This window comes from Ostrinia furnacalis, unplaced genomic scaffold (assembly GCF_004193835.3).
Source record: "Ostrinia furnacalis isolate ACB-3 unplaced genomic scaffold, ASM419383v2 OfSCF1657, whole genome shotgun sequence".
Taxonomy (NCBI): Eukaryota; Metazoa; Arthropoda; class Insecta; order Lepidoptera; family Crambidae; genus Ostrinia; species Ostrinia furnacalis.
Window position 1 is genome coordinate 42,563 of NW_021131896.1, and position 17,132 is coordinate 59,694.

Below are 17,132 nucleotides of genomic sequence, written 5' to 3' on the forward strand. Positions count from 1 at the left end.
GATTTGGATGACCATGCAATATTATGATGACATGGAGCTGATCTGTTGATGGAGCTGGAAGGTAATTCGCAATAAAACGACACAATCGCATCAAGTTTAGGTTTGGTTCAATTTTAATTTCTGTGATGGGGCTGGGTGTTAATATGTATAATAAGTTTGTATTTACAAAAAAAATGTATTTAAGTATGTTTATATCCATTTTCTAGTGAGCGGACACTGTGAATGTACGTCACGCGCGGTCACGTGACCGTCGGCGGGACTCAATATTTAAGCGAACTTTCAATGCCTATAAAATCATAACTACTGGGTATTTTTGAATGAAATAAAAACTAATGTATTTGTAAATGTAAAAGCCTAACTGTAACATAGGTTTCAAGTGATTTTGCATACCTAGTAACATTCTCAATTGATTTATGTATAAAAAAATCCAATACTCAAAACAGACAACCTCTTCGCTTTGGATCTACTTACCTACATTAAAAGTGAAATTACAATCTTAAAAAATCACTATAGGAGTGAGTTTATTTACAAGAATTGGCTGACTATAACAAAGGTTCCATTAAATATGAATTAAGATGGTTCTAGTAAAAACAACTGTCTGAAACATCTTCGATTAAAGAAAGGTCTTTAATTTTATTTACCAACATTTCCTTCCACAAAAACTGACTAACTACATTTTTTGCTTTTGCGCATTCAAATAAAACCTGCTCATTTATCTTTAACCTACTCACATACTATGCTCACATCCCACAAAACATCTCAATGTTTCTCCTCGATTCAAACCCATAATCAGTCACTATCACCATCAACATTGTCGAATACTCTTTTATAGTTTAATATCATCTATCATCACCATGAGGCATGTGACAAATAGCTCCTTTCATATTCGCTTTATAGAATGTTTGATAGTATTAATTATGTGGTAAAAAGCTTGTCAATGGTTAAGAAGGAAGATGTAATTAGATTGACGGTGTGGGATGTAAATAAGAAAAGAATTCTTAATATCAATAGTCGAGCCGAGTAAGATAAATTTTGAATCGTAATCGGAAATTCCTATGAAACGCAGATGATCTTAGCGTATTATTAGATGAATATTACGAATCTACACTTAAAAAAATAGATAGAAGCCTGTTGACTCAATGGGCATGTATCATAATGTGTGTCGTTAAGTCCTTGCAGCACTAGTTTTCTGGCAAGCCAAAAGGGTAAGTTGGTAAAATATCAGTGTATGTTTTCAATACACTTCAAAATTAGAGATTCTTTTTTTTTTGCAGTAGAATCTACTTAAATGACCTGATGATGATTATGTAGGTTTTCAAATACACGGCTTAATTTTCCTGTAAAACAAGCAATATTCTCAACTAGTATTCTTATTTGTTTTTTTCTCTAATCACAGAACTGGCTCTAACAACAGCGTCAGTAGGTAAACTGTACCTATTTAAAACTCTCAAAAATTCATTAAAAACTCATATCACTTATTTTTGTTTTGATTTTTAATTTTTTTCTTTTGTTTTCTTTTTCTTTTATTTTTTCTATTTTTTTTTTCTATTATACTTTTATGTATCTACTATTCTTATTTGTTCTCCTCTAACCCCAGAACTGGCTCTAACAAGGCCAACGCAGTGGGCAGCATAGGTGCATTGTAGCGGACCACAATGGCGTGTGAATCAAACTGTATAGTTGCAGTAAAAATACTGCGAAAGATGATGCACTGCGAGGGTAGGGCTGTGTGTTTGAATTGATCAGTAGTAAGTTTTGCTGGTTTTAAAGTTAATAATTGTTCCACATTTAAATAATTTATAGGTGCATATTACTAAGAAAGTAGAGCACATTTGGTTTAGAGATTGCGATAAAAAAATAAATTTTAGTCTGTGTATCAAATCAAAATGAAATTATGTAAGTATTTCTCTGTATTATCTGCATATCTGCCAAATATGTAACTGAAATACATTTTACAATTTCAAGTTCATATCGTGTTCATACAGAATATCTCCAATGTTCTTCTGATCAATTTCGTTGCGGGTCCAATGACAGAACTTTCCCCCGGACAAACTTGACCTTGACTAGTTGGGTTTTTATTAGCGGTCTCTCTCTCTCAAAAACTCATTTATGTATGCAAGTAGGTTTTTTAAAAAGCACTTTTACAAGGTAAAGCTCTAAATCCATGCAAAACAGGAGTTGCAGCGGCAGGAACGAAAAGTGGAAATTTTAATAGTCCTGTGTACCACTCCCCGGACATATCCAAAACCATTTTAATCCGTTAACAAGCATGTCGAATACCGAACTATTTACTGCATATCCTGCAGATCTCTCCATAAATCAATAATAAGGGCAGCGACACTCCTGCAGAGGCAGAAGCTGCGTAGGCGACAACAGAGCCCGGGAAGGCTGTGTACAGGTACTCACACATTCGCTTACTTAAATAAGTTTGAAAATATCTAAAAAGCTTTTTTCATACAGTTCAACGGGACTTGCCAAGCGTAGTATCACGCTATTAAAATTTCTTAGCGAATAGAGTCGCTTCTCAAACTAAATTTAAAATAAATAAGGCGGGACTCGAACCCACGACCATCTGGTTGCCGGGCGATTGCTCTTAAAACTGAGTATTTAAAATGTAGTAAGTATGACGCTTCTCTGTTCGATGGACCAAATAGCTTAGAAAGATAGTCCTTGATTGCAGTGGCTGGATCAAAAACGGGACATTGAGGCTTCTGGCTCTACTTTGAACCATTTTCAAATGAGGTGAAGAAAAGAGAAGATTGAAGGCAAGCGGTTTAGCGAGTAGGTTATTTCCACAGTAATGAAGCGGAGCAGAGATGTACGGAGACTTCTTCTGTTTTATAAGGTCTTCACATTCCCGTTCCACTCCACCCAACTCAATGCAACGTATTTCCAGACCTGACATGAATGATGACATTAACAACTTTAATGACCCCACTTATTACGATTGCTGCTACTCGTGATCAAATCAATTGAAGGACTTTTCAATGGAAAGCACGAAATCGCTTGAAATTCAGCCAAATTATTAGTTAGTATTTGCAGGTCCGATGCGAAGCAGAAATTGTAAAACTAACTATGGATTTTCAATCAGTAATTACACCTCACGTAATATAAGAAGCTTCCGACATTTTCAAGACAAATCCCAACTAATATTATCCCAACTAATATCCCAACTAATATTATAANTCTAAAAGAAGATAATACTCAATAATTTCCATATAATAATACGTAAACATACGTACAAAACGAGGCGACTACTTGCGTAAGTCAGTGCTTTAGTTCTGCTAAAATACGTCACGCATTTTTATTAGGTTTTTACTGCAATTCTTAGTGAATGAACATTTAAATGTTTATACCTGTATGAATAATGCTGTCGTATATTCTTAGAAAATTGTGAAAACTAGCTGCCTAAATACAGTTCCTACACTAGGTATGCTAGTTATTACTGGAATTTAATAGTAGTCAGATGAATTGCATCTATGGGTTTTTCGCGTGCGGACTACGAAGTATGATATTGCAAGTCGATTATGAAGTGCGTGCGCGCCGAGTAAATAGGTAATAAGCATTAAGTAGGGCTAATTTTTATAATGATTTCCCTGCTACATGTTTGACGAGATATGACGCAAAAATATTAGCAATAATGGATACTCGTTTGTTTAATAACTTAATAGCATATTAAAACCTGTCTTACCATGATGGTATGGGCCGAATTATAATCTATAGGCCTATCCTATTATAGTTTGATTCATGGTTAATATGAATGTGATAGTCAGTAAAAATTTAATTCTGTAAATCTAATTATAGCTGTTATTATATTAGTTTTAATTGGGCAATTATTTGTTTAGCTGATAAATAAATAACTTTAAGACACTGACTGATTAGTGTCAGTTTAACAAATCATAGCCTGATTAATTTGTTTACCTTTAACTAAAATATTTGGTGAATTGTTTTATTTTAGAAGTTTCTAAAACATTATTGCTGTCAAATAACAATACATCAAATAATTCATAATAAATGTTATAATAATGTGCACATTATTTACTTATTTATTGTATGTATAACTCATTATGGAGATATCTTGTTTTGAGTTTACGTACTGACTAACATACATGTGATACAATAATAATAGTTCCCACAACATATTAATTTCTCAAATATCTTACAAAAAAAAAGAGAACTTCAGGACCTTGATTTTAGAGACTATATTATATTTTGTTTTATAATATTATTACCCAATTATTATGCATTTACATTTAGCAACTAATGATGTTGCATTGTAATATTTTACTTTATTGTTATTAGAAAGTTATTTGAAGCCAATATATTGGCTTTAAATTAGAAAAGTATTGAAGAAGTAAATAATATTGTAAAATTCTAGATACTTATACTACCTTACCTTTTTATAAATTTCGAAGCTTGTAAACTGTGTGGCTGCATATGGGAATATCCGGACCATTTGTGCACCGTTTCCCTTGTACAAAGCAAGGAGGGACTCGTTCCGGACGATAGCAGACAGGCCTCCAAACACTCCGTGGTGTTTGTAGTGCGACGACTGTGCTTGCAGGAGGATCTTGATGCGGTCTAGCGGGGCTACCGTAGTCTTAGCGCACATGCCAGCTACACCTAAGTAAAAAGATTGGATTGGTGATCAATCATGTTTCTAGATACTTAGCTACTATTGGGAATTTTTTTTAAAAAATATTTTAAACATAGAAGAGTCTCTAGAGGGACTTATTTATTCACCAGCAATAATAAAAGGACTGACTTACCTCCAGCCAGCAGATTCTTCAGTATAAAATCAAGATCGTTTTTCTGTTCCATTTTCAATGCCATTTCCACTTCTTAACAATGATAAAAACTTTTTACTCAACTAAATCACTAGATTCACTTAATATCCCGCAGAGGCACAGTTAAATTCATGGTATTCTAGGTGAATAATTAATTCAGTAAATCAGCACAGTCGTATACATTTTCTTGGCGATTTGGCACGCAGCCTTTAAGGCAACTTTCACCAGTGAGTCCAGCGAGCGACTCGAAAACGGACACACCAACTTTTCTACCTTCCTAGCTCGGTCGCGGCACACATCCAACCGGCCCGCTACCGCGTCTGGCGCGATAACATGAATGAAAATAATGGCCGCATGCCAATGAATGATTCAACAAACGAGTCGTCTGTCAGATACCAGTTGCGGAAAGCCAACAAATTATGAACAAACACAAACCAGCCGCCACACAAACGCAAACGTTCGCCATAAAATGTCAACGTCAACTGTCAAATCAAAATCAACCGTAAATGTCAATGTCATTCTTGACAGTATTATTCCAATTTACTCTTTCTATTTTGTAAATTAAATCAAAAACTGAATGATAATGAATTTCAATGAATTTAACTATTATAATGTTATATATCCATATAACGTTAAGATAATAAACCAGTGCATTTTCTAAAGTATTTTTTAATAAATGAAATTAATATGTGCAACAGTGACATCTAGTGAGTTCATTGAAAGATCTTGCTTGTCTGCTGACAACAAAGAGGATATAATTCACTACGTTTTGCTGACAAAGCTACTATAGTTCCAAAATACTGGACTGTCCTGTCGATGACATTGACAGTGGGGCGCCACCGTCAATACCGGATCGCTGGTTCAGATTTTTGCCATGTTGGAAAACATATAGTTGAACGATGGTAGCGCCCCCCTGTCATTGAGTTTGGCGGGACAGTTCAGCGTGGGTCATCTATACAAGCTTTTCCTCCAGATGTCACTGTACGCCATACATTAATTTTGGCGCCATTTAGAACGGATACGGAAAGCAGATAAATAGTTTAGAATTTTATTGATTAGTTTAAAATAGCAATAATAAAAGTTGCTTTATTTATTTAATCTAATTTTTCATCTACAAATACCTTGCACAATATTTCGTGCAACAGTTGCGCAATTTTCAGAGGGAGTAAACGAGTCCTGTTTCATTGATTACAGCTTTCTTTGAAGGTCACCTTGAAGCGCGAAAGCTCAAAAAGGGAGACCGGCCCGCGCGTCTAAAATCGGCTACTACGTGTTGATACGCACGTTGATAGCCGGCGTTGGAAGAACTTGTATTATTTATTTTAAATCCTTTCGAGGAAGAATTACAACATGTTAACGTTTGTTTCGTGGGCAAGTTAAAATTCACCGGCACTTGCGTGCGTGCAGTCGTGGTCCCGATTTTACGGCGTACGAACGCTTTCCGTGTTTTCAGTGAACGAGAGCAAACACGATTTGGATTTAGTTTTCAAAGTTTTATTCCTGGATAGTTTTGGAAGATGGATGTGCCGGCGAGAGGAAATATTTTGGGACGTAAGTAATAGATTTTATTACCGCAATTTAGTTTTAATTTTATTAATTGAGGTTATTAATAACAAGACGCGAACAATATTTCGACACTAGACAATTAAATAAAATAAGATTTTCGAAATAAATGAAACAATCTTTATAACTTAAGTAAAACCAAGTAAAATAATATTTATTTGATTTGGTTCATTATTTTTCTTCCCTTCTACTTATTAATTTCAGAAAATGATTACTTATTTAGTCAAATTAATACTAATAATTAAGTTTCTTGGGAGTATAGACTCATATTTAATAGTATTTTATAATTAGAAAGTTATGAAAGCAGTGGAAGTCTTCTAATGCGTTATTTGTGCAATGCTCTATCATAATTTCATTTAACAAATAACAATTCTTACAATATTGTTAATGCGTAGAAATAAAAGTGGTTTGTAGGTCACACCGCCTTGCTCCTGAAACGTCCTTGAAAGGTCAAAGACGCGCACCGTTGCCCTTGGTTACGCGGTTACCGGTATAGAATCGGAGCCGGGATGCCCTGGGAATTCTCGGGAGCAAAAAAAGTCGCATGATTTATCAATAGATAACATAAAAACCGTCTTTCCTTCCGGATATGAAAAATAAGATCAAAGCTAAGCCAATATTGCGCCACCTGAAAACAAAAAAACATTAACGATGCTAACATTTTATCCCATTTTAAAAGCTTCGTATTTAGATAGCTAACAGCACATTCGTCTCCATAAATATCAATGAATGTAATTACGTCATGTAAAAATAGGGTAAAAATGCAAGTGGTTGGGTTTGTATGAGTTTTGAATTTCGGAACTTCCTAAAACAGCACAAAACTTGAAACACAAATGATTGTAGTTATTTTTAATGCGAACTTTCAAAATAATATAAAAGGTTTAGTTACTAATTATGTATGATATCAAGCAAATACAACGCACTTGCGTAGGAAATTAGACTCGTTTTCCTTATTTAAATATTAAGTAAGTAGGTACGTAAATAAACTGAATGTCTGCATTAGTCAGGTTATACCTAATATAGTTCTTTTATTTATTTTTAAGCATTAACCCTACAGTGCACGATTTTTCCAAATTGAACAAAAAAAAATATATTACTTTTAAATGTTATCTATGTTTCGGGAAAAATAATAAAAAAAATCTATTTTCAATATTTTCGGAAATATTTTGAGTTTTTCAGTATGTACCAGATGTGTCCCAAAATGCATTAAGGGTGCCTAAAGTTTTATGTATGGTCTGACATACTGTCGGTGACAATGAAATAAAACAGCAAAATTTATTATGATATATTTTAATTAAAAATTAAATTAATATTATAATAAAATGTTTTATGTATAATATAGTAAGTAACGACACCATAATATGTATAATAGAAAATAGGAATTTAATGAGATCAGTAACCATTATGCAGTCTTTATCCTCTTGAACGAAATTTTACGTTTTAATAACTATTTAATTATAAATTTTACATTTTGAAATGACATAAGACAATTTTTACTTTTATTTAGGCACACTGTCACCTTACATTTTTCACAAACTATGAAACATTTCAGCCAAATGACGTCCAGTACTAGACAAAAGCCTCCTCCGAGAATTTCCTTAACGACTGATCCCGCGCTGCCCGCATCCAGGTACTGACGTGACCTGCACCAGATCATCGGTTCACCTAGTGAGGGTCCTGCCCACACTACATCTTCCAGACCATGGACTTAAACGATTAAAGAATTCCCCTTACAACCTGGAAACGTACAACGTGTTCTCGTAGTTAACCATAACGGGGAGTTGTCGATGCCATCAGTCCTGCTGGCGTCTTTGGCTTTTGGCTTTTTTTCATCCTTTACTCCAGCATATCAGAAACGAATGACAATCATCATCATCATCATCATCATCATCATCATTTCAGCCACAGGACGTCCACTATTGAACAAAAGCCTCCCCCAATGATATCCACATCGCCCGGTTGGTAGCGGCCTGCATCCAGCGCTTTATTCCTGCTACCTTTATGAGGTCGTCGGTCCACCTTGTGGGTAGACGTCCCACGTTACGTTTACATGGATTCCACTCCAGAACTCCCATACCTTCCCTGACCCATCGGCTGTCAGTTCTGCGTACTATGTGCTCTGCCCATTGCAACTTCAGCTCGCTAATCCGTCGGGCTATGTCAGCAGCTTTAGTTCATTTATTGATCTCTTCATTTCTGATTCGAAATATGCCCAATTTCAGTTTCTGTAACTCTTTTTGCGTGTCATCATCTGAAATCAATCAAGTAATATATTTACCCTTATTGCACAGTGACCCATATCAGGCACATACAAATAACATCCAAAATATGCGTTGATAGTAACTGATATCAAAAAATACTTATTTAACAATAAACTAGAAACAATAACTTACCCCTTTTATATTTTTTCGAAAGAAAACATTGTAATTTTCACTTTTTTTCCCAAGAGTAAAACTTTACTAATAAACTTTTTCACAAACTGACCGACTTTTTCGACTGCACAACACTTTACTGAGTGCAGCGCTTCCGTGGCGACAAATGTGAGCTATTTTGTTATGTGCTATAGTGTGTAGTTAAGGTACTTTCTAATAGATGGCATTAAATAGCATCGTGTTACGAAATATAGGCAATAATTTGGTATGTACCATATGTGTCCCACTATGCGCTGTAGGGTTAAGTACAAATATTATTAATTGTTTATTTTTTATGATTCGATTAAGTAGAGTCACACGTAGGTAGGCCAGACCAGCTGTGTGCTAAATAAAAGTAAATTTAGCGTTTCTTTCTTTCATGTTTTATTAATGCTCGGAAAGTGAAGAACGAGAATAACCCATTTAAATCTTCAAATATTTTGGCGTCAGTAAGTATGTCATATCAATAGAGAGGTTTCTTTGTTGATATGGCATGGCTGTGCTAATTTGTCCTGATTTGCAATAAGTAAGGCACGTTTAACATCGTACAAGTCTGTTTTTTAAATGACTTGCTTTTGGTTTTTTCTACTAATAAGTACCACAGTAGTCTTTGAATAAATACGATTTACTTAACAAATAAACGAATCGGTAACTAGTCTTGTGTAAGTAGCTGAAGCGCAAACGGAAAACTATAAAAGGAGTGGATAAAATACATTAAAACCCTGAAAGTCCCAAAAAAGCGCGAAATGTCTTATCAAACACATAAGTTAATTCAGTTATCATGTCCGTTTGAGTCCTAAGATCAATTCCCACCATGTGGTATACACATGGGATTATATGGCTCGAATATTATAGCTCTACGCCATGGGGTTTTAAAATTAAGTAAGATTTCAAATGGTAGGAAGATAGATAAGTAGAGATAACAAAAAATAACTATCACAGTAAACACAATAACCTACTTAAGTTTGCACAGTCCAGTCGGAGTTCTTATCGCTAAAATGTTTTCCAGGCAACCTCAATGATATAGAAAATTACTTATACGGGTCATTCCACAAAAATATGTCAACTCTTAGTCCGCGCCACATTTCACATGAAATATTTGTTAATATTTTATTCCAAAATTGTTAAATAACAGCTCGCAATGTGCTTTATTCATCACCCATTTATATTTTATGAAACTATTTTTAAAACATCTTAAATTCCTTTTGAATGACCCAAAACGTCATTCCCTAGGCATGTCCGTACTCCAAAAGTTTGTGTTTTGGGACCCACATTTATAAAAACATCAACTTTATCCTTTGTTTTAATTAACGAATAATCTATTTAAATGTATATTACACCAAATTCTATTAATATTTTGCGGTTTCAATAAACAATAATTTGATTTTCTTTAGTTGAAAAAGAGTCTACAGTTTTTAGCGTCATTCCCTCGCCACGCACTGATTTTATAATTTTGCGCTTTAATATGTAATTAGAGTGAATGACATTTAGTTGAGTTTAAAGTACGATACGAAGTTATCCTCAGACCATACTGGCTTTGCGGTAGCCGTTTTTTGAATTAGTGGTTGTAACGCGACCTCTGTGGTTAATGCTCGCATTCGAGTTTGGCGGGCTTTATTTTACAACTCACGGGCTCGCGCGCTCTGCCGGCGCGCTCTCACCAACGGTCGCCGGCGTCTTTTCTAAAATCGACCTTATTGCCAGTCCGCCCATGGCCGCGACGCGTGATTATTACTCTCACAATATTTCGGTGTTTGGATATTGTTTTGACTGATATAAACCAAGTTTTATGTACATTTCGTTGTGTTAAATTGACAATATACTTGTTGATGATTGAATTGTGCCTACGAACTTATTTCACGACCCCGAGACCAACTTAACAAGTATTACACGTCGAAAATATACAGATTTTTATGGAATGACCCATACATATATTTTTTATTTGTTTTAGCAATAAGCAATGAGTAATTTAAAGTACTCGTATATTCACAAGTGGTGTGCGACATTCTTAGGCCGTAGCTGGTTGCACCATCTAAAACAAACTTCAAAAGTCATACAAACTTCATACAAAAACACCGGTTATGGTTAAAGTTACGCTTAACGTTAAGATGGTGCAACTTAGGCTTAATACTCAATTATTATTATTTATTGAGGATTGGGATACACCTCAGGATACACCATACTACGCATCTATTACGGAATGATGGTTCATCTCACATAAAAATCCGAGGAATGGGTTCATAATCATCATCATCATTTCAGCCATAGGACGTCCACTGCTGAACATAGGCCTCCCCCAATGACTTCCACATCGCACGGTTGGTAGCGACCTGCATCCAGCGCCTTCCTGCTACCTTTATCAGGTCGTCGGTCCACCTTGCGGGTGGACGTCCCACGCTGCATTTTCCGGTACGCGGCCTCCATTCCAGAACCTTGCTGCCCCATCGGCCGTCAGTTCTGCGTACCTACTATGTACCCTGCCCATTGCCACTTCAGCTTGCTAATCCGTCGGGCTATGTCAGCGACTTTAGTTCGTTTACGGATCTCCTCATTTCTTATTCGATCTCGCCATGCGCGGGTTAAGGCGATTAGTGTCCTCAATCCGCGCCAAATAGGCATTTTGTAAAGACTACTCCTCTTTTACTGCTGGACAGAAATAGTTGAAAAAAATATATGTTATACAACATTTCAAGGACTACATTTGTGACGTTTGAATTTTCGCTACGTCTCTTTGTTTTGGATTAAAAAAATAAATACGGGACATCGATTTTTTACTTAAATTCCCTACTCCTCCAAAACGGCTATGTTAATTTAAAAGATTTTTGCACGAATAGATTGGGTATTCTTTAATCTTTAAATGACACGTTGCGTTTTTCAATCGAACATTACTTTCATTCATAAATTTTACTTTTGATAAATTCCGAACGTTTTGCTGTTGAGGGGGCCTTCGCGGGGTGCGGGCGGCAGTCGGCCGCTGGCCTTCAGACGGGGAGGTTGTGTCACTCGCTGCAAACTGACATTAGCGATCAAAATGAATTTTTTCTTTGGCTAAGTTGCACCACCTGACGTGACCTAACTTTGACGTGCTACCACACGCGCGAACAAGAACCCTATTAGGTAGAGATTTTATTACCAAAGCTGGTATCCTGCTGGACTTACCGCAGAGCAGCTGGTGTTTCAACGATGGGCCGCGACGTTGGCATCCGTTCATCACCAGCTTCGAATTATCTACCACCGGCAAGGCAGAGCTGATGAAGGTAGAAACAGCAGACCTAGTACTCCAGGGGAAGGTAAGGCCTAAGGGCGTATCAAGACCGACGATGCAGCTGAGTACCTGTATAGTGCACGGAGCCCGCGGCACTCAACGTGTTAACGGTCGGAGCGACCGGAAACCCCCTACGATAACGCCTCCCGATGGTTATTGTCCCGGGGAAGGTTCAATGCAGGGGGAGGCTCTCGGAAACCCACTTCATCCATGTTGTGCCACTGTTGATTTAGCTTCTTTTAGTAAGAACCAAATCGAGTACCCAGAGTCACGTGACATGCTGCCATCCGACGTTCCGTCTAGGGGGAGGAGAGGGCCCTACAAGGGGTTCCATAATGTAATTGAGCGGGGTGCGGGCGGCAGTCGGCCGCTGGCCTTCAGACGGGGAGGTTGTGTCACTCGCTACAAACTGACATTAGCGATCAAAATGAATTTTTTCTTTGGCTAAGTTGCACCACCTGACGTGACCTAACTTTGACCGAAGCTTTGGCGATAACCGGTGTTTTTTGTATGGAGTTAGACACACTTTTGACGCCTGTCAAAGTTGAAGTAAGATGGTGCAACCCAGCTTTTGTTCGACAATAGATTTTATGGCAGAATTGTTCATAGAGTAGGTGCAGTCAGACAATACAATTGAATTATGACGCGCTCAGACGCTATTTTCTACCTGAATAGAATCTATTAGTGTAAAAAAACTATAATTGACTCCAAAACAACTGCACTAGATAAATACAAGTAGAAAAATTATTACGTTATTTATTTACTAGGCCTTTGCAATCAGTATCCAAATTAGGAGCGAGTCAGAATCTGTAACTTAATCGATTAGTTTGAATAAGTCCGTCGGTGAACTTACCAAAAAAAAAACTCTAAATGTATTTTTCACTTTTTTAACTTATGAAAATTTAAAGAGATGAAGCGCACCAAAGTTCAGAAGATGAGGTACATGACGTCAAGGCATGCTTAAAAATGTGGCGATTTGTGTCGTCACGCGGAATTTCATCGCATCATTATCTTCGTAATTACTTGTTTAATTGAAAAATAAAAATATCCGGTGTCCAATATTTTTTGATAATGTAAAATTGACGGACCAAAAGTCTTTTTTAAAGAAACTAGCCTATTCCTATGGCCACATTCCAGCTCCATCATCAGACCCTGCAGTTTCCCTTAGAGAATTGAAGACTCATGATTTTCAAAGTAGCGTACCTACTTACATAACATTAGGTACTTGCTTATACAGGGTGTCCCAAAAACAATGGATAACCCTTCAACCATCGATAGGCCTCGCTATGGCCAGTAAAAATATCACCGTTTTCAAGATTTTTAAGTTTTTGTGCATTTTTAGAAGATTGTAATGAAATTATTTAGGTATAATAATAAATAAATACAAATCAAACGAGCCTAAACTCGATGGAATCGTTTATTCTCGGAGTTGCTATGGGGCCACTGGCATTCCAGCTCTACCATCAGATCAGCTCCATGTCATCACAATATTGCATTGTCACCCGAATTACATGTATATCCGAAATTTGAACTCAATCAATTGATGAAGGATTTCCAATAAAAAGACAAATACATTTTAAGTTTATTCTTCATAAGTGATAGACAAAAGCAGAAACATTTGCTTTTTTAGGCCATAGACAATACTAGGTAGGTACTAATGCGTTCCAATAGGGATGATGACTGGGTAATGAAATCGAAATTCTATTTAGTCCGTCAGACAGATAATTAGAAAATATTAGACTCATATTTTTTAATTTTTTCCATAATCGAATAATTACAGTATTATATTGAGTTGAAATGTCGCGTGACGTCACATTTGAGTAAAAATTCTACTCAAGCGTGGCGTATCGCGCCATTTCAACTCGATGTAGCACTGTTATTATTTAATTATGAAAGAAAATAAAAAATATGAGTCTAATATTTTCTAATTATCTGTCTGGCGGACAAATAATTGAAATTTTGTCATCTAGCCTAGTTGTCGTCAGGAAGTTGGTCTAACTAATTCAGCTTGCAAGATTCCACCCGAACAAACATTTATGTAATTACCTACATACATCATAAATTGCAAGCTAAATAAAAGCTTGTAATAAAGTCGGGTTTGTTCAAATTTCGAGAACGTCTGAACTTTGTCGGTTCAGTCGTTCTCGAAATTTGAACAAACATTAGAAAATTTACGAAAAATAAAATAATATTTTATCCCGTACAAAATGTTCATGGATTTTGTTATTTTTATTAAATACCTTTACGCCTGAGTTAAATGACACCGACATCAAGGTTCATCAATTTAAGTTTAAAATAATAGGCAGTAATGTATGAAGAAAGNATCAAGGTTCATCAATTTAAGTTTAAAATAATAGGCAGTAATGTATGAAGAAAGAGCTTCTATTCTGTATCTACCTATGCCCGTGTATTTTTGATCGGTGTCAAATCGGAGTTTTTGGTGCGGGGTACGCGGGTGTTGCTCGCGGCGTGAAGGTCAAACGCCCAAGGTCATTGAGGACTCTAATCGCCTTACTGTATAATCATGAGCATACAGTTAACCCGCGCGGAATTTTGTAATGCCACCTGGAGCGAAAGTACTCTTAATACTATAGATAGAACATTTTACTGAAAGAAAACATTCCTTTATTTTTTTAAAGAAATAGAACTACATTCAAAGGTTTTCAAAAATTTGCTTGCCATACCCAGGAATCAAACCAACTAAAATCTGTTAAAATTACACCCTGTATTTTTATTGCATCGATCGTTAGGGTGAAGTATAAGTATGAAATCTCTCTAACAAACTTGATAAATTAAATGATAGGAAAACCATGAAATCTTACATTATTTTCATTATTCACAGAAAATTGTATGGTATGGCAGTAAATTTTTGAAAAAATTTCGGAAATCTTTGAATGCAGTTCTATTTCTTTGAAAAAATAAAGGAATGTTTTCTTTGAGTAAAATTTTCTATCTACAGTATTAAGAGTACTTTCCCTCGAGGTGGCATTACAAAATTCCGCCCTGTACTTATAGCTTTGGTCATCATATAAATAACTAATGCTTTGTTACTTGTTTGGCCGTATATTTTATTATGCTATGTTCGACTGGATACATCCGATTAACTTGGAATGTGGGATCGCTTATTTAAGCTGCGGACGTGACTTGAATCACGATGCTTAAGACAGGTTTTCGAAAACATAAGTTAGGTAGACCTACCTATTAACTTAATTTTAAGTTAGCTAGAGTCTAAAGCTGTAATTTAAAGGCAATTAGGTATACATAATCTAATTTGATCTTATATGGACCTTCCATATAAGATCAAATTAGATTTAGCAGGTCTATCTATTCAGGTCAGAAACATTGATTATTATGATTATTTTACTTTATTCGCAATTATGTATCAAATAAGCACTGGCTATCATATCTATATCAAAACTAAAATTAGTTTTTTGTAGGTAGAGACGTTCGGCGCGGCATGTATAACACTGTAGCACGTATGTTGTTGTAATTAGATCCAATTTTGCACCAATATCCTCAGTTTAATAAAAAAAACAAAGTTGTAATTCTAGTTTCTGTACATATTTGTAGGCGGATTATTTGTTTTGCGTCATTCAAAGCCGTAGATGTACTCGTATCAGTCGACTAAGCCGACTGGTATTCTAAAGGTCATTGTACGCTTGTATTCATATCATTCTTTCATGGTAGAGTTGGACTCTATCGAGGTGGCCGGGTTCATTTTCCAGGCCAGACACCAAACTGAAAAACACTTTGTGTTACTGTTTTCAGTTTTCTTATGCCATTGCAGGCCTAATTCAGTAAAATGCATGAAATTGCATAAGAATACCCACCAGCAGCGGGTAACTCAATTAAAAAGATAAAATAATAGTCATAAAAAATAACCTGTGATATAAAGGCCCGTGCACACCGGGTTTTATCAGGCGCCCGTCGACGCTCTATTCTTACTGGAACGCTCTGTGTACGCGATGTTATCGCAATCAGGGTAACTTTGCAACAAAGCATTTACAAGAAAATGGTGTACATGGGCCCTTACTTGTCTCATACTTTAGCTTAGGCGCGAACCATCGAACTTTTAGCTGGCCGATAGTTGGGCCCGATTCTAATTTGTATGAAGAATAGGCCGATACCAAATCGGTGTAATGTGCGCACTTTCATACATCTCCATACTGATCAATAGCCCGACCCAACTATCGGCCAACTAAAAATCGGTGGTCTGCGCCTAAGCCTAGGCGCAAACCACCGATTTTTAGTTGGCCTAGGCTTAGGCGCAAACCACCGATTTTTAGTTGGCCGATAATTGGCCGATATTTTTAGTTGGCTTAAAGATAAAGGAAAGAATCAATTTTTTTTCAGGTGTCGTCCCAGCCCGCTACGTCCTAGCAATCCTCGGCTCCATAGGCATGGCGATTGTCTATGGGTTGAAGGTGAACTTGTCTGTGGCTATGGTGGGCATGCTGAACCACACCGGCGTCAAGATGCTGGCGCTGCGGGAACCCCACCCTAACACCACTGAGAAGGTGGTCGTGGAGGTGGAGTGCCAAGCTACGGACTCTAACGGAACTGTTACCGTAAGTAACTAGCTTCCTAAAAAAAATCTTTTAGTCCGTTAATAGGGATGTTGCCTGGGTAAAAAAGCAAGAGTTATAATTAGTCCTTCAGATAGCTTATCAAAAACTACTCGACACGCATTTTTCACTTTTTAAAACTAATGAAAATGTAAAGAGATAAAGCGTGCCAAAGTTCTAAAGAAAAGGCCCGTGACGTCAGTGAGTGCGTAAAAGTGCAGCACTTTGTGACGTCGTGCGGAACTTCAACGCACTGTGACTTTGTAATTATTTGTTTGATTGACAATTAAAAATATACGTGTCCAATATTTTTTAATATTAAAATTGACGGACTAAAAAATTTTTTTTAGGAAACTCGCCTATTATAATGGTGCTTTGAAATTCCGCGGGACATCACAAAGTGCTACACTTTTAGGCACTCCTTGACATCGGTCTATTCCACTTTGATCACCTGGCTTAGATCACCCAAGTGATCAAAGTGGACTTCCAGCTACAATTTAGTGTCCTTTGATCACCCTAGGATACGATGCCCTGGACTCCA

At 36.5% G+C, this 17,132-nt stretch overlaps 2 protein-coding genes across 2 annotated transcripts in view; one reads left to right on the plus strand and one right to left on the minus strand.

The window, feature by feature from the left end:
* Positions 1 to 4,396: 4,396 nt before the first annotated feature.
* On the minus strand, positions 4,397 to 5,265 carry LOC114353416 (graves disease carrier protein-like; the record flags this gene model as incomplete). Its single annotated transcript, XM_028305418.1, has 2 exons — positions 4,770 to 5,265; positions 4,397 to 4,623 (listed from the first exon to the last, which is right to left on the minus strand). Coding segments are annotated over exons 1-2 (291 nt in total), but the record flags the coding sequence as incomplete, so codon positions are not given.
* Positions 5,266 to 5,972: 707 nt separating this feature from the next.
* The window catches only part of MFS3 (major facilitator superfamily transporter 3), a 28,994-nt gene continuing 17,834 nt past the window's right edge, over positions 5,973 to 17,132 (plus strand). Inside the window, exons 1-2 of the mRNA XM_028305468.1 lie at positions 5,973 to 6,338; positions 16,380 to 16,594. Of these exons, the coding sequence (XP_028161269.1) occupies positions 6,305 to 6,338; positions 16,380 to 16,594 (249 nt within the window). The 5' untranslated portion in view covers positions 5,973 to 6,304. The remainder of the gene's footprint in view (positions 6,339 to 16,379; positions 16,595 to 17,132) is intronic.